Source organism: Onychomys torridus, chromosome 13, assembly GCF_903995425.1.
Source record: "Onychomys torridus chromosome 13, mOncTor1.1, whole genome shotgun sequence".
Lineage (NCBI taxonomy): Eukaryota > Metazoa > Chordata > Mammalia > Rodentia > Cricetidae > Onychomys > Onychomys torridus.
In genome coordinates, this window is record NC_050455.1 from 65,555,260 (window position 1) to 65,573,028 (window position 17,769).

Consider the following 17,769-nt stretch of genomic DNA (forward strand, 5'->3'; position numbering starts at 1 on the left):
TGATAGCCCAGCTCACCTGACTTCCACCCAATTCTACCTTTTGTAAGATACGCCTGCCCTGGAGGCAGTTTCTACCATTGCACACATGGACTTTCCAGGAAAGTACACGTATATGCTTTTGAGCTTTCTCAGACACCCCAAATCCTAAAGAGCTTCTCACCATGGAGATGTGGGCTGGCATGTATGCAGCATCTTGGGACCCTCTGGACCCTTGAGCTCCAGGCACAACTTTGACTTCATTGGTGCCTCCCAGCTTCCACACCAACCTTGGCCCCCCACTCTAACAAGATGGCCAGAGGAGGAAATGAGAAGTGACCCAAGAAAAACAACCTGGGGCCTAAAGCCAAGCTGGTCCAACTGCCACCACCAAGCTGCCTGTGGCTAGACCCTGCTCTCCCTGGCTTAGTAGCTTCTAGGCTGGAAAATGGAGGGGCGTCTCCAGACAAGAGAGGTGAAGTCAAAGGTCTGAGAGAACCAACTGAGGGTCAGGAGCCAAGGTTGAGATCAGCCATGTGTGTCTAGTAAGTCCTGTGGAGCGTGGCAGTGGAACTGTCATATTTCATGGCTGGAAGGAACTTGACAGAATTCAGTTCTATACTTTATTATGTGACTTCTTCCATAATTGTTCCAAGACAACGCATAATCAGGCGCTAAACTGTGAGATGCAGATGGTAAGTGCACTGGAGCTTAGTGTGAGAGTCAGAGGGACTTTCTGAGTGGGTAAGAATCAGCTTGGGTCTGGAGGACCCTGCCTGTAGCCTGCCATCACCAGGGTATGGTTGTATGCCAGGCATTCGCTGAGCACATTCTGTAAACCACCGCCAGCAGTTCTCACCCTTACACCTTTGCACTGGACACTTCCTATCCCACGTCACAGGTGAGGAGACTGAGTCACCTCTGGGCGGTGAGTGGTGGAGGGGCAGTGCTGACGCTGGAGCCCCAGCTCTGGTGGGAGGCGCAACAGGACTGTGGGCAGATCACTCATGACAGGGAGTGCCACTTATGGCCATCCATACCGTCTATTTCTGCCCTGGACTGTTGGGCCAAACTAAAAAGGTCGTAAGGATTTAAGTAGGCTGCCTGTCTCCATGTCTCCTTGGGAAAGCTGTGTTGCTGGCTTCCGCTACAATACTCTTCTGGCTCGTTCCCTCCCTCCCCATCCCCCCGGCTTTGTCTTCTGTCCTCTCCATTATTAAGAAGGTTTTTTTCCCCCATCATTCCCCGACCTCTGAGTTTAGCATTTTCCCGATTTTTATGGAAAATGCTTGTCTCCATCTGCACCTGAGGGCGGGTGTCTGCATTTCCAAATAATCCCGCTTCCTCAGTGGAACTTCAGGCATAGCAGTGAGGAGGCCTTACATTGATCTGCAGTCCTCCTGATAGCCTGGCTCCCACGACTGTCCTTCACTTCTGCCTGCTGTAAGACGTGCCCGCCCCATGAGGTAGCTTGAGGTGCAGGCTGGCTTTGTGTGAACCTTCCTGGTGAATTTTCACTTATTTAGAAGAGCAAAGGGGGCACAAAAGGGAGAAAGAGCTCTTGGGCTCCATCTAAATGAGAAGAATTTGGAGATCCGGGTTTGGCAGCATGTGCTTGGCTGGGTGCTGGGGAAACACACAAGCAAAGCAAATATGGTGTCTTCCCCCTGTCCTCCCACGTACCTGATGTAGGCCTCCCACAGCCTGACAGGATCAGGCTGCAGGCAGAGGAGGCTGTTGGTAGAAGTGGGGGCTATGCCAGGTGGCACCTTCAATGGGATTGCTTTATGGGTTTTCAGCCTCCTAGATTTGGGGACCATAACTGAATCTCAGTAGAGTCTCCTAGACTTATGAGACTTCTACACTCATGAGTTCACTTCCATGAACTTTTTGTGCCTCAATTTCTGTTCCTGTAAACTAGGGCATTAATTCAACTGTTCAGTTGATAGAAAGGAGGTCAGTCACCTGCTCAGAAGCAGGCCAAGGGCTCCAAGGTTAAAATGCCTCACACAGGTAAGGTCATCATAGCTTGCTCTGCCTCATGCACACATTGCTGAGGTCCCGTGCATGGATGTTCCTGGCAGGGTCTGATCCCAGCATCGCCCTTGATCCAGGGCATTATCTTGGAGAGGTTGTGTCTCCTTAAAATGGAAGAAAAGCCTGAGTGAATCCTCTTTCTTCACGGGCTTTTGGTTGACTTCAAAACTCATGAATTTTGGAGGTTGTGGAGCCAAGCATATGCCATCAGTCTCCCGCTGGCTCTGCTGGACCGGATGCCCATGACATGTGGGTCTTGTAAATTGCTTTTGTCAACACAAAATCCGGCTTTCCACTGCAGCCCATCCAGGTGCCCAGTGGGTGATTTCTTGGTGTCAGAAAGCCAGAGATCAGGGAAAACCACTGTTTCCTGACATCCGTCCTATGAAAGGCCATGAAGCTAGATCACACATGTGCGGATTCGTCTCTCCTCTCCCCTCACCTCTGACCACCCTCCTGTTTATCCCACAGGTATCCCCAAACCCGACCGTTGGGGAGGCCAGCTTGACACTTGTTCCCCATCTTCACATTTCCCCACGGCCACCTTGTGAATAAACTCTGTCACACAACTCATAATGTCAGTGATCATCTTATTCTGTACAGGCAAAACAGGACTGGTTCAGTAACAACTCCTCCTTCTGAAGTGGCTCTTCACTGCACCAGGCGGCGCCCAGGCACCGTGTTCCTCCTCCTCCTCCTCCTCCACCCTCTCTCCTCCCTCGTGGTTTTGCACTTCTTGCCTCTCCAGTGTCTCTGAGAACTTCACACCAGGACTTGGCAAAGGCAGGAGGACAGAAAGAAAGTGGAGACTGAAAAGAAGAGGGGGCTGGGGTTGAGCCTGGAAGCCAGTGTCTACTTGATCATCAAAATCGGGAGGCGAAAGTTAAAGTTATAGCCTCACCTAGAAGCTGCACACTCTCCTAATTTGATGGGCACCAAGACTGTCCTTGGAGAGTAAGTGATGGGCTCACAAAACTGGCCAAAGGCCATCCTCCACCGAGGGCATCCTTGTTGGAAGCACCTCCTCACACTGAGTGGAAACCTTTCCCGGGTGCTCAGCTGGATCTTGGGGGTGCTTCTCTGCACTTCACAGAACACCAATGTCCATCCATCCGTCCTCCAGCTGCCCCCAGTGTGTTGGAAAGCATCTCATTTCTTCTTCCCCCTGCCCTGGAACCCAGTCTTTGACATCCCCCAGTTCCACTTCTCATCAAGACTTCATAGTCACCATTGCCAACACCACCCACCTCCAGTCTCGCCTTAACCCATGCCCACAAAGTGTTATCTGCTATTGTCAAGGTCACTGGTGACCTCCGAGTGGCCAGTTCAGTGGCACTTTCTCTTCTTACTTGACCCCATTAGCACTGGGTGGAGCTGCTCCTTGTGCCCTGGAAAGGCTCTTGGTCCCTGGGCTCTATGTCCTGGTTTTCTTTTTTTCTCACACGCCTTTCTTCTCATTCTGCTACCATCTGAACAGGACTAACCACAGGCCTGTCCCCCATTCCTGTTCTCTCTAAGGGCTCATGGAGTCTCCTTGTCCTTTGATTCTGGAGCATGTGGTTTGTCCTCTGCTCTGTGTGTCACATCTGTGGCTGACTCTTACCTGTTAGCTCCCTTTGATGGCAGAAGGTCACAGCAAGCATTCCACGGCCGCTCACCTTGCCATTCACACCCAAACCCATTCTCCCGTGTCATTTTACGGCTCACAACTCCTAGGAGAAGAGGAAGGCCCAGCAGTTACTGTAGATTTTACTCTTTCAAGTGCTGACTCTTCACCACCAGCACATTCTGCACTGCTGCTTGGGTTTGCCTCTCCTCCCTCAATTGCAGCCTCTTGGTGCCATTCACTGTCTCCTTACACGGCAGCCTCTTCTCCTTTCAGAGCCCCCTCGGCAGCCAGCATGAACGTTTAAGTCCGATTGTGTTGGTCCCTGCTTACATGCTTTTCAAGCTTCTGTCCAGCAGAGTGGCCCATGACCCAGCCTTTCTGATGCTACCACCCTGTCCCAGTCCCTCGGCTGCTGCTATGCCAGCAGCTGGCCCAGCTCTTGCTGGCTGTACGTGTGCCTAGCCAGGGCTGCACCCTCACCATGTTCCCTGTGTAGCTGGAGAGTTTCTCTCCAGGTCTCGCCAAGCCCCGGCAGTTCCGCAGCCCACTTATAAAATAAGCACACAGACTCTTATATTATTTAAACTGTTTGGCCTAATGGCTTAGGCTTCTTGCTATCTAGTTCTTCTATCTTAAATTAACCCATTTCTATTAATCTATAAGTTGCCATGGGGTTCGTGACTTACTGGTACTTTACATCCTGCTCCTCATTGCGGCGGCTGGCAGTGTCTCCCTGCCTCAGCCTTCCTCTTCCCAGCATTCTCCTCTGTTTGTCCTGCCTATACTTCCTGCCTGGCTACTGGCCAATCAGCATTTTGTTTATCAATCAATCCTAGCAATACATTTTTACAGCATACAGAACATCCCACAGTATCCCTGTCTGGAGAGGCTTTCACCGGCCCACTCTTTTCAGATTCCCTCCAGTCTCAAACCTGCTTTGTGTTTGTAGCACTCAGCCTTAGTTGCCACTGTGTTGAGACTTTCCATGAGGGAGGGGACTCTGCCTGGTTAGCTGCTCACTGGTAGGGGTGAGATCGCCTGGCACACCATGGAGGCTCAACAAACCTCCAGTTAATGGAAGAGAAAAGCCCTCCCCAGCACTGAGGGGCACAGGCAGGCCATGAGGAATCATGTGGAAGTCATTGTCTAGGGCAGGTGGGGGTGTGCCCAGGGGATGTTGGTACAAAGAAGGGATGGCACGAAGGTGGCCTGGGAATGCTGACCAGGTAGACCTGTGCTAGAAGTAACTAGGAAGACATAAAGGAGAAGAGCAGTCCTGACCCAGAGTCGGGCATCAGTGAGGCAGGCAGAACAAATCACAGCTTATGCTGAGGTAGAGACCGGGACCACTACCGAGGCAGAGATTTGAAGGGAGATGAAGAAGGAGGAGGTGACTGGGGTGCAGCTCTGGGCTTAGCACCAGAGGTGGTGGCCAAAGCCCAGTAGGGTCAGTGAGTCCCCAACCAGTGCTGGGTGGGCATGCTGAGCACTCAGGGCTAAGCTGGACTTTGCCAGGGTGCTTTCTGGGTTCCCTGGGCTGGTGTAGAAAGGGTCACTTTGCAGGGAGTGTGCTGGCCACCAGACTGAGGCCCTGCAGCTGGGCATGTGAGGGTGAAGTCTCTGAATTTGGTATTGCTCCTGGGGAGGTATTGGCCTACCCAGATCCCAGCCAATGGCAGAAATGACAGTCCAGACTTTGGGGAGAGTGTGGTAGGGCAGACTGACCACAGGACTATCCAGAGCTGCATTTAGAATTGCAAGCTTTTATTTCATTAACTTCTTAACTTGCTATTTATTATTTTGCAGTATTAGAAGTTGAATTTAGGGCTTTGCACAGGTAAGGCTGGCTAATCCTCAATCGCTCAACTATATTCACAGACTTTTATCTTTTTTTTTTTTTAATTTTAAGATAGAATCTTCCTAAGTTTCCTAGGTTGGCCTTGAACTTGTGATCTTCCTGCTTCAGCCTCCCTGGTGGTTGGATTTATAAGTCCTTACCACCAGAGCCACATCACCTGGCCTGCTGCTTTTTAGCCTTGAGACCTTTTTTTTTTTTTTTTTTTTTTTTTTAGCTCTGGTGATCCTTGGCAAAGGGAAATCACGTCCCATAGAGAGCAAGTTAAGTCCAAGATTGCTGAGCAGACATGGAGGGCCTCTACAATGACCCCTCCTGGCAGCTGCGGCGTTTGGTGGCTGGTAGTAGGGAGCTCTGTGTCCCTCTGCACCTGTCCGGGAAGACACTTAGAGCCCCGGTGCTCATCAAGCTGCATCCTTCCGACTGCTTCCTGCCCGTTTGCTGATGGGGTGTGTGCTGGCTCCAGACAGCAGCTGTTCTTGTGCTAGAAACAGCACAGATCTTGCTGAAGGGGCTGTCGCCTTTGGGAGAGAAGGGGGCTGCTTACTGACAAAGCCCCCGGGGAGCCATGACTGTCAGAATTGGGAAAAGGAATGTGCTGAAGTGATGAAGACCTTGGGTGCCCAGAAGCCTGAGGTTTTTTTGTTCGTTTGTTTGTTTTTGTTTTTTTTTCTGACCAGCCAGATGACCTTGGGAAAATGGCCTCACTGATTGAAGCCTGAATTTCAAGCACATCTCATTGACCTGCTAAGAGAATGAAGCAAGACAGTTTAAGGGTCTAGGAGCTGGCTGCCTCACACAGCTGGGCAGGATGGAAATCAGGTGGGGCTGAAACCCAGCCCACCATCACTCCAGTGAGCCATGTTGCTGGCATGTGGCTTAATTAATGGGGTTGGAGGGCTTTCTAATTTTGTTTGCACAGAGGTGCCACACGGACTAGTAGTGTTTCTAATAGGTTGAATCACAGTGCAGTTCTCTTAGAATGCCTCAGGCATGGCAGAAGCAAAGGGTCCCGACTGATCATCTATGGCAGCTTCCCTTCCCCCTGCCCCTGCCCCCACCAACTGCATTCTTATATGGCACAGGGAACCTCCTGTGGGTTCTGGGTTCTTAGATACCATTCGCATCTGCAGCTGAGTGGCGCGTGATTACAAAGAGAATGCTGTGGCCCCCATCTCACACGTAACCATTGGTTACCTGGGCCTAGAGTTTTGTGACCATCCTGACACCCTGGGAAGGGGATGCAGCCCTGGACAGACTGAGGAGGAAATAATCAAGGGAGCCTTTGTGGATGGGCTCATAAGGAAAAGCTGGGTGGTGCAGATTAGTGGCCCCGCGTGGACTCTCAGCTGGCCAGCTCCCACCTGCTGAGAGGGCCCTCAGCACGCAAAGCTGGAGCCCTCCTGTGGGTGAGAGAAGGGAAGCCACACCCAGCCACCAGGACCCTCCAGCCTTTGGTCATCTTCTTATAACAGAGATTGTCACCTGATGACCAGGCAGTTAGAGCTGACATCCCACAAGGTCCCTGAGGGCACAGGGACAGAGACAGGATGGACGCAGCCTGGAGCCAGCTTTGGATCTGACTTTTGGAAATCAAATGGTGTTGGAGAGGAGCTAGGCTTCTGACATGGCTCTTAGGCTATTTATACCTGTAGATGCCAATTGCCGTGCCAGGTCCCTCTCCTTTGAGCTGAGTAGAGATAGTGTTTCCGGAATGGAAAGAAGAGCCGGTGACTCACTTGCTTACAAAGCCTGGGGACTTTGAGAAGGTGGAGGGACGCTTTGGTCAGATTCCCCACGCACACGTGAAGTTGGAGGTATTTATAGGGAGGTATGTAACTTAAAAGCAAAGAACATACATCAGCAATTTTCAATAGCAAAATAATCCATTGCAGGAAACAACATAGAAAAGGCAATTTAAAAGTTATCTCCATCCCATGACTCTGAGAGGTCTCAGTGACATCTCATCACAGGCCATCCCTCCCCTAGGCACTCAGTGTCAGTCACAGTGCAGGTCACAGTGTGTTCTTGCATGTTATACCTGTCACTCTCACGTGGGCTTCTTCCCACACATAAAAGGGTGTGAGCATCCCTTTCATGGATTCAGAGTACTCCCAGTTTGCACAGCTTCCTCCAGATGCACCTTTCAGACTTCCCATCACAGGCAGAATCTTGGGGTTCCCAGTGTAGCAGTGCTCTCTGAAATGCTGTGTCATCAAACGTGTCATTGGTAGAGGTCAGGCAGGAAAAGTGCACACCCAGAGAAGAAGAGAGCCCAGCATGGGTGGGAGAAAGAAGCAGGAGTTGCCGATTTCCTTTTCCTGACTGCAAAGCTGCGGCTTCAGATACAGTCGGCAAGCAGCTTGGATGACTTGGCCAAGGGTGTTTCAGGGACCTAGGATTTGTGTTTATTGGAAATGGTAAGATATAAATATGCAAATGCCTGTCAGGAGGGAAGGGGTTTTATACTCACTAGTTCCTGGAAACACAGTGCAGCTCACCACACTGAATAAGCTCCAGGCCAGTTATGAGGCAGCAGAAACATGGTGGCAGTGTGGACAAGTGGCCTGAGGGCAGGAACTGGCAAGACAGGGTATCCAGTTTTAGAATTAGCCTGCTTGAATGTTTTCTTCAGGTTCTATGGTATAGGGACTGGTCAAGGTTAGGGCAAGGAATGACAGCACCGAGTGTGGAAGCTGGAGGAGGAAGGATCTGAGAACGGCTGTTTTGGTTGAGTGCCATGGCAGAGGCACTCCTAGGCTAGTCTGTCAGTGTCTATAGGAATCATGAAAGGGACACTCCCTATAGGTGGGCAGGGCCCAGGGGTCAAGGCCTCAGAAACATTATTTTTGGTTTTTGAGATAGGATCTCACTCTGTAGCCCTGGCTGGCCTGGAACTCACAGAGATCAGCCTCCCTCTGCCTCCCATATGCTAGGATTAGAGGGGTGTGCTGCCATGCCCAACAGCAACACAGTCTTCATACCTGTAGTGCTTAGCTGAGGCAGGGTGATCAAGGACATCTAACACCCAGGCAGGACTTGGCATGGGCTGTAGCCATAGGGAGGCGGAAGGAGGTTTAGTAAGCTCAGCAGAAGGCAGCGTCACTAGAACAGATGGTAGAGAAACTTCTGCGTTATTCATCCCTGACTCAGCTCTGCTATCAACCAGCTGAGCGGAGAGAAGCAAGTGTCACACTCCCTGGGTCCCCCTGTGGCATCTGCTGGCAGCACTTACCCTTCAATGGCAGGGCAGTGGGGACAAGCACTTCTCCCACTTCCTGTGTGTTATGCTTTCCTGGAAATGTCAACAGTGTCACGGTTGCGGCTCCCATAGCATTCAGCCTTTATAGTCTGGAGGCTAAGGCTGGAAATGACATGGCTAAAATGGCTATCTTGGTTCATTCACACTACTGAAAGAGAATACAGAGACTGGGGTGCTTATAAACAATGGAGGTTTATTTCTAGAGATTTGACTGAGAGTCCAGATTTCAAAGGAAGATCTGCTTCCTGGTTCATAGTCATGCCTTCTCCCCATGTTCTCATGCTAGAGGGGACAAAGCGTCTTCTCAGTTCTGTTTTATAAGGAATTTTACAAGAGCTCTGCCTTATAAAAATAGGGTGGAAAAAACAACTCATCTGATCCTATTGCCTCCTAATCCCTTCATCTCAGGGTTTGGGATTTCAGTGTATGGATTCTGGAAGGCCACAAGCACTCAGATTATAGCAGTGGCTAATAAGGGATGTGAGCCAGCTCTGAAAACCTCTCAACCTAAGAACCCCTAGACACATGGCACAAGATCACTTAGAATTGCTTGGTTGCCTATGTGAGTGATTTTGGAGATTCAGGAGAAAGTGGAAAAGGAAGGATGGTGGGTGGAGGAGAGGGGAGGCTGGCTGGTCAGATGTAAGATGCTGCCTTAGTTCAAACTAGAAGAGAAAAGAGACAGAAAGGGGAAGTTTCCCAGTGGTTTGTAAACACAGGAGTCCTGTCTACAAGTCTCCAGCTCCCTGAAGACTCTAGACCAGTGGCTTCCAACCTTCCCAATGCTGTCACCCTTTAATATGGGTCTTCATGTTGTGATGACCCCCCAACCATAAAATTATTTTTGTTACTACCTCATAACTGTAATTTTACTGCTGTTAAGAATCATAATGTAAATAATCTGATATGCAGGGTATCTGATAATCTGATACTGGACCCCCAAAGGAGTCATCGCCCACAGGTTGAGAACTGCTGTTCTCGACTTAATTATCTTGACAACATTTGTGTCTGGAGTTTTTCTTAGCGGCAGTCTAGGCGTGCGACTTCATTCAACCCTCGGCTCCAACGACTTAGTCGACACCCGCAGGGTCTGGTTGCAAATGAGACTGTTTGTTGCAAGACACCAGACCTCACTTTCCACTGTGACTGGAAAACTATGTGAGTCAGAGCCAAGGTCATGGGCTTGTCTGGTGGCCCCAGGCTGACCCCTTGTTCTTAGTTGCAGATAACAGAATGGTTGCCAGTCAGGTACCTACAGGAGAAAGGGGTTTCTTAAGGGTGCTCCCAGCTCAGAATCTTTGAGAAAAAACGAGTAAGTGGCTATGTTAGTCAGGGTTATCTAGTAGAACAATGAAATACAGAATGAGTATAGTGGAAAATGAATATACAGAAAATTAAAAAGGGGATTTCTTAGAGTGGCTTACAAGCTGTGGTCCAACTAGTCCAACAATGACTGTCTACCGATGAACAATCCAAGAATCTAGTAATTGTTCAGTCCATGAGACTGGACGTCTTAGCTGCTCTTCAGTGTACATCAGAATGTTGAAGAAGTGGGCTCCAAGCCTAGTGAAGGAACGGACTGCCTGTGAGAGTAAGGGCAAGCAGGCAGAGATGAAAAGATCCTTTCTTCCACGCCCTTTCCTAGATGCATATACCAGGTCCTAGTTAGGGTTACCATTGCTATGGTGAAACACCAAGTGCTGGGTGGTGGTGCCTTAAATCCCAGCACTCAGGAGGCAGAGACAGGCAGATCTCTGAGTTCAAGGCCAGCTTGGTCAATAGGGTGAGTTCCAGGACACAGAGAAACCCTGTTTCATAAAAAAAACCAAAGCAAACAAAAACAAAATAAAACAAAACCAAAAGAAAGAAAGGAAGGAAGAGATAGAGATAGAGATAGATAGATAGATAGATAGATAGATAGATAGATAGATAGAGAACACCATGACCAAAAGCAAATTGGGGAGGAAATGATTTATTTGGTTTATACTTCTACATTGTAGTTCATCACTGAAGGAAGTCAGGACAGGAACTCAAGCACGGCAGGAACCTGGAGGCAGGAGCTGATGCAGAGGCCATGGAGGGGCGCTTCTTGCTGGCTTGCTACTTTTCATTATAGACCTGCAGAAGAGTGATGACCAATAACTACACAACACAGTCAGTACTAGACTACCTGGAAATCTACTTTGCCACTTCCACTAATCCCGAACTCTTCAATTTAACCTCAGGCAGATATTTTTGGATACGGGCAGAAAGCAGCCACATTCTTCTCCAAAATACCACAAGAACAGTTTCTAGGAAATTTACTAATATTCTTCTCTGAAACCTCTTGAGCCCAACCATCATAATCTATATCACTCTCAACACCACCATCATCCATGCTCCTACAAGGATGGCCCAGTAAACCCCACTTCAAGTGTTCAATAGCTTTTCTACTCCAGTCATCCAAATCTTCCACATTCCTACAACAAACGTCATGGTCAGGCCTGTCACAGCAATACCCCACTCCTGGTTCCAATTTCTGTCTCAGTCACTGTTTTATTGCTTTGGAGAGGCCCTATGACCAGGGCAGCTTGTGGTGGTATTGTGTTCCCCAAAGTATTGTGCACCCTAATAAACTTATCTGGGGTCAGAGAACAGAACAGTCACTAGATACAGAGGCTAGAAAATGGTGGCACTCACACCTTTAATCGTAACATTCCAGAGGCAGAAATCCCTCGGGATCTCTGTGAGTTCAAGGCCACATTGGGAACAGCTAGACATGGTGACTCACGCCTTTAATCCCAAGAAGTGAGTGATGGCAGAAAGCAGAAAGATATATAAGGCGTGAGGACCAGAAACTAGAAGCATTTGGCTGGTTAAGCTTTTAGGCTTTGAGCAGCACAGTTCAGCTGCGATTCATTTGGATGAGGACACAGAAGCTTCCAGTCTGAGGAAACAGGATCAGCTGAGGGACTGGCGAGGTGAGGAAGCTGTGGCTTGTTCTGCTTCTCTGATCTTCCAGCATTCACCCCAATAACTGGCCTCAGGTTTGACTTTATTAATAAGACATTTTAAGATTCCTGCTACTCCACTGAGCAATGGCATTGTGAAATGCCATCACACAAGCTGTTGCCATGACCATGGTTTTTGAGAATCATGCCACCTCTGTCTGCCACATGTTCCTTTTCATGATTTTCAAGGAGCAGTTTGGAATTGATCTCGTGAATGTGTTTCTGATTGGTTGGACCTAAATTGTTTCCAGAGCCTTAGCCTCAAAGGAGTCTGGGAAATGTAGTCTTTAGCATGCCTGTTTCTGTAGTTCAGATGGTAGAGAAATAACAAGGACATAATCCCTGCATTTGAGATGCTCCCCATTTGGAAGGGCCATAGACAAGGGGCAGATTATGATAATATAATATTATTTGTTCTAATTAAGATACAGAGTGTAGAGCCCAGGGGTAGGGACCAAATGAGATCTCCCAAAGATGTAGGCCTTTGACCTAGGTTCTGAAACTGGGTTTGCTGAGTGAGAGGGACAGAGAAAGGAGATCAGAAACAAGAGGGAAACAGAGGGAGAGTGAGTGTGATATTATATAGATCCTCAATTCCCAGTTCTTAGGAACGCTGCCTAATTCTTTTGTGACATAAAGATAGAGAATCTATTGATTTTGGAAATAGAAGATGATTGATTGTACAGAACATTTTTTGTTTATTTTTGTGGCCTTGAGCATGTTAGGCAAGCACTCTACTCTCCAGCCCGTGTTTTATGATTTTTAAATCAGCACCCTCATGTCTGTAGCCTTGGCTTGGCAGTGAGGTGCCTGTGTGATGACCGCTGCTGAGACAAGATCCCACATTCCCAGCACTGGTTCTGGCTCTGTGATGGCTCTCGGTGCCTCTTCCACTTCTGGCTCTGGAGGGTTACTTGTCTAGAGACCACTGACCCCACGGTTAGTGTGCAGGCCCTACAGTCTTCTTGATCCATGACCGAGGCAGTCTTGGGATCCCACACTCCTGGGTCTATATGCCCCAGCTGCAGAACCACCTTGGGGGTGGGAGAGGCCCGTTAGGAAAGGATCACCCGGCTTTGGCCCAGGAAAGTGACACCCTACTCCAGAGCTGTGGGTACACCAGCTGTTCTGGTAAGCAGACGGGGCAAGAGCAGCTATGTCTCAGAGACAGCACAGTATGAGCACGAGCACTAAGGGAGCAGATGGGAAGGGAAACGCTTTGTCAACGGAAAGATCTGTGGCAGTCTCAACTATGCCCATGGCTGTGTTGTGGGACATTGTCCTAAGGGTGAGAAAAAGGCAGAAGGGACGGGAAAGGATGGGACACCTCACTGCCTGCCTCCCAATTGGCTTCTGGGTGCTGCCAATCTCCCGCTCTGTCTGGTCAGGGTGCACAGAGCCTGCCCCTGTCTCCTCCCTCACAGCCTTGCAACGAAACCTGTGTCTGCCTTTCAATGTTGGCTAAAGTGGGCTTTGTTCCTGCACATGCTGACAGTGCAGTGTGGTTGCTCCTACCTAGAGCCAGCCTCCTACTGGGTCCTGTGATGGGGTGGGGAGGTTCGCTTTGTTTGTTGGACTGGCACGCGCTCCTCTCAGAAGGACCCTTGGCAGGTTCTAGAAACTCTGGTCTGTTTCTCTGTATAATTTTTGTCTCTGTTGGTTCTCAGGTACTTTGAATTTTACAAGGGGCCTTTAGAATTTAACTCCACGAGATGCCTGGAGCTGAGGCAGGAGATCCTGGAGGTGAAGGTGCTGTCCATGTGAGTGTGCCTGGGCTAGGAGTGGGTACACTTGGCATGTGGAGGTGGGGTGGGTGGGTAGACAGCAGAACCAAAGGAAACAAGAAACACAGGTAGAAGTCATAACCTGGGAATTAGATCTTTCGCTGGCGTTAGAAAGCCCTGGAAGCTGTTTTATAACAATGACCAGGTTTGCAAGGTTGCCTCTGCTGACTGGGTGTGAAAGTCCTCAGCTCAGTTACCAGCCTCCTCAATTATCATTGCAGGGCTCCTGTTGAGTAGAAATCCAAGAGGCCCAGGAGTGCCTGGCCTGAAATTCAGATTTTGTACTGTTGGGTTAAGCCTTGTCCACTTGATGTGGTCATTTACAATTTTAATTTCTTTGAAAGTTTTGATTTGTCAGTTATTTAAGTGATACAAAATCCAAATTTTGCCAATGGTATGTGGTGATCTCTCTCTCAGAGACATCAAGTTCTAATTCCTGAAAGCCCAGTGTATCCTTCCAGATCATCAGTGCATAACAACCTCTCTGTGTGGAGATTCCTTCAACACACCTTTATAGAAATGGCAAAAGGGCACCCCCTACTCCATCTCATTCCACAGCCCATCACCCACGGTGCTCCTACAGCCAGTGGAAGGAAGGCCTGAGCCTCATAGCTGGATATTCCCTTGAGTCTTCTCTCTCTTGTTATGACTCCCAGGAATCCAGCAGACCTACCTAGAGGGATCTGGATGATAGAATGTCAGGGTCTGAGTTTATTTAGAAACGATTATATCTGGACATGGACAAAATAAAATTTATACAGAGGTAATGTTGGATGCTTCTATGGACTCATGGCCTCCTGACATGATTCCAAGGACTCTGACCATGGCTAGCAGCCAGAACCCAGGAGAAAGTATAAGCTTTGGGTTCATGCAGACCTGGGACTGAAAGCTGATTCCGGGTCTTGCCCAGCTCTAATTACCAGGCAAATTACTTAATTTCTCTGAGCCTTTCCTAACTTATAAAATGGAGGCAGCATTACCTACTTCTTAGGCATTGCTGCCGACTAGCGGAAATAGTTTATAAAATAGATAGCATGCATCAACTAGGGGGTTGGGAGTGGCACTGGCCCTCAGTAGGTATGAGTATTCCACCATAGCCAGACGTTTCTCTCCTGCCCGCCAATTCCCAAATAACCACTCAGAGACTTAATATTAATTATAAATGTTTGGCTAGTAGCTCAGGCTTATTATTAACTAGCTCTTACTTTTAAATTAACCCATAATTCTTATCTACGTGGCTTGGTACCTTTTCTCAGTATGGCATTCTCATCTTGCTTCCTCTGTGTCTGGCTGGTGACATCTGACTCTGCCCTTCCTCTTCCCAGCATTCTTAGTTTATTTGACCCACCTATATTTCCTGCCTGGCTACTGGCCTATCCACATTTTGTTAAACCAATTCGAGTGACAAATCTTTACAGTGTACAAGAGGATTATTCCCCAGCACTCCACTCTCTTCCTTCCATTTCTTTTTCTATGGCAACAGCAGTTTTTCTGAGTTACACACAGACTCTGTGTCAGTGAGCTTTCCACCACTATAGTGTGCATGAGGTAATAACTTGGAGGTGAGTGGGCCCATTATTTTGGTGCTGTGTTGAGGCAACCTGCCATCCCAGGGGAGCAGGAGGGGGAAGAAAGAGACCAGGTTCCCACCAGCACCTTCAAGGGCTAGTCCCAATGACTTTGAGACCTCCCACATGGCCTTACCTCCAAAATATCCCACAATAGCATCACCATGAGAAACAGCCTTCAACACATAGGCCTTTAGGAGACATGTAAGATCCAAACTAGCAGATCCCATATGCAGCTGCTGGAAGTCCTAAGAGTGAGGCCTTGAGATAGCCCAGCTGGATTATCTATATGGGTTATGGCCCCATAGTGATCAGATAACTGTGTCCTTTCTAGAGATGGATAAAGACTATCTCCTGTTGTCTGCTTTGCCCCGGGCTGGGCACACACCACTGTGGTGCCAGCTCTCAGGGAGTCCACAGCCTGGGGGGGGGAATCTGACATGAGTAATTCTTAGGAGACAAACACTTAGGGTAACAGGGAACTTGACCTAGGGTGGGTGATGCCAACCAAGGGTTTGCTGAAGAAGGGCGGAGACAGTTCTGGTCTGTGGGGTGATAGTTGTTAACTAGACCAAGAAGATCCCAGATGGAACAGCTGGTATGAGGCCTTGAGACAGGAAGGACCCTGCTGGACCCTGCTGGACCCTGCTGGACCCTGGCTCTGCAGGACTAGAGCAGCTTGTGGGTCAGCATGTGAGGGGAAAACGGAAGCTGTGGCACCAGAGAAGTCATGGTGCACCTATGTCTTTTTCTCAGGACCATGAGACCCTGTGGACAGGATTTTAGGCAGTACATAGGAGTATGGCCTGATAGATGTTTTGGAATGCTTCCTAGGAGTTACATGACAACGCCTACCCAAACCTCAGTTGGCAGCTAAATTCAGAAGTAGAAGGCCCTTGCTTATCTTTTCTCAGAATTAAAATATTTGAGGCCTTTACATGTTTGACTGGGATCCTAGAGAACTCTTGTTTCTCAGAGTTTTCTAAGGGAAGACAGTTAACTTTTAAATTAGAAAAGATAAAATTTCTCCATGGATTGCTTCAAGGCCTAGACAGGAAGTGCAGAGGAAGCACATAACCTGGCTGTCTTCATAACTTCCCATCCTTCTACCTAATTTTCTGTATGATGTTGTTGATTCCTACATCAGTTTTCTGAGGCCATCACCACAAAATTCCATTATCAAGTCATTTAGTTTCTTTTCTTTACTTTTCTTTTCGTGTGTGTGTGTGTGTGTGTGTGTGTGTGTGTGTGTGTGTGTGTATACGTGCATTGGAGGCTAGGTGCTGATGTCAAGAATCATCCTCCATTGCTTTTCCATCTTATTAATTGAGGCAAGGGTCTCTCAGTCAAATCCAGAACTCAATGAAATGGCTAGTCTTGCTAGCCTGCGTGCGGTAGGAATCCTCTGTCTTAGCCTTCTGAGGCTAGAAGTATAGGTAGGCCACCATGCCTACCCAGCATTTAAAGTGAATTCTGGGGATCTGAACTCCACTCTTCACACTTGAATGGGAAGCACTTATACTGCCAGGCCACCTCGTCAGCCCCAGATGAGTCAATTTTTTCCTCCTTGTTTCGGAGGCAGGAAGATGAAGAACAGGAGTCATAGGGCCTCCCTTCCTGGCTTGCTCAAGGTTATCCTTTCACAGTGACAGTCTGTGTCTTGTGTCTCACTCTCTTCTTACAAGAACACGTTGTACTGGACCAGGGCCCACCCCAGTGACTTCATTCCCACCTAGTTTTGACTCTAAAGACCCCTTCTCCAAATACAGTCTCACTGAGGTCAAGACTTCCACATATGAATTTTGGGGAGACACAATTCAGCCGATGAGAGTTCCTGTTAAAGCTGATATTTAGATACTGGATGAGAAATTACCAAGACACTTTGCTTTTGAACCTACAGACAAATATTTTTGGGGATGTGAAGATCAATCTCAGATTTCCCTGTGCCTGTGACCATACTTGTTGCTGGTCTTGGGCTCTTTTTTGGTGGTGTTTTCGTCTTTCCACAGTTATATTAGTTCTCTGTCTTGCAGATGCCTGTCTCGTTCCTCAGGATGGAACCCTGGTATGAACAGCAATCCCAGCAGTCTCAGGCTAGTCAGTCTTGCTTAGACTGTCCTTTCCATGACAGCTGTCCTGTCGGGGACTTGAGTTGTGGAAGTATAACAAGGAGGAAAGACAAGACTAAGAAGTCATTTACAGGGTATTGATTGTGTCAGTCTGTGGTGTGTCAGGGAAGAGCAAGTCCAATGCCTCCCTTCCTGAATTCCCAAACTGAGGGTTTGTGGGTCCTCTATGGGAGATACCAGAGAGCTCAGAGGCTGGCTTCTAAGTCCAGGTGGTCCTGATGCTATCTGGGCCCCCTTGGACATTGCTGAGCTCCAGCCTCATCCCACAACTTGCATCACAGCAGGACTGACCTAAATAATAGGGAAAGGTCAAATCCCATCTGTGGGTGGAGGCAGCTGGGTGGATGTACACATACATATCCCTTTAGGCACACAGAGTGTCAGCGGGCATTTTGTCTGAGGACACAAGGAGATGTGTGATTCCTGTAGGAGTAATTTTGATCCAAAAATCTCTCAAATCAATGGTAAAAATCAGCCAGCCAGAAAACCCCCACAGGGAAAGTGCCCTGCTTCCTGACAGTGTCTAAAATATAGGGAATCATTCTGATTGCCATGACAA

The 17,769-nt window shown here is 48.5% G+C and overlaps 1 protein-coding gene across 5 annotated transcripts in view; it reads left to right on the forward strand.

The window, feature by feature from the left end:
• Window positions 1-17,769, forward strand: part of St8sia5 (ST8 alpha-N-acetyl-neuraminide alpha-2,8-sialyltransferase 5) — a 69,091-nt gene that overhangs the window by 26,291 nt on the left and 25,031 nt on the right. For 4 of the 5 annotated variants that reach the window (XM_036204590.1, XM_036204591.1, XM_036204593.1 and 1 more), the window contains one exon: window positions 13,397-13,489. The exons of the other annotated variant lie outside the window; for it this stretch is intronic. In XM_036204590.1, the coding sequence (XP_036060483.1) occupies window positions 13,397-13,489 (93 nt within the window). The remainder of the gene's footprint in view (window positions 1-13,396; window positions 13,490-17,769) is intronic. 5 annotated transcript variants of the gene reach the window in all.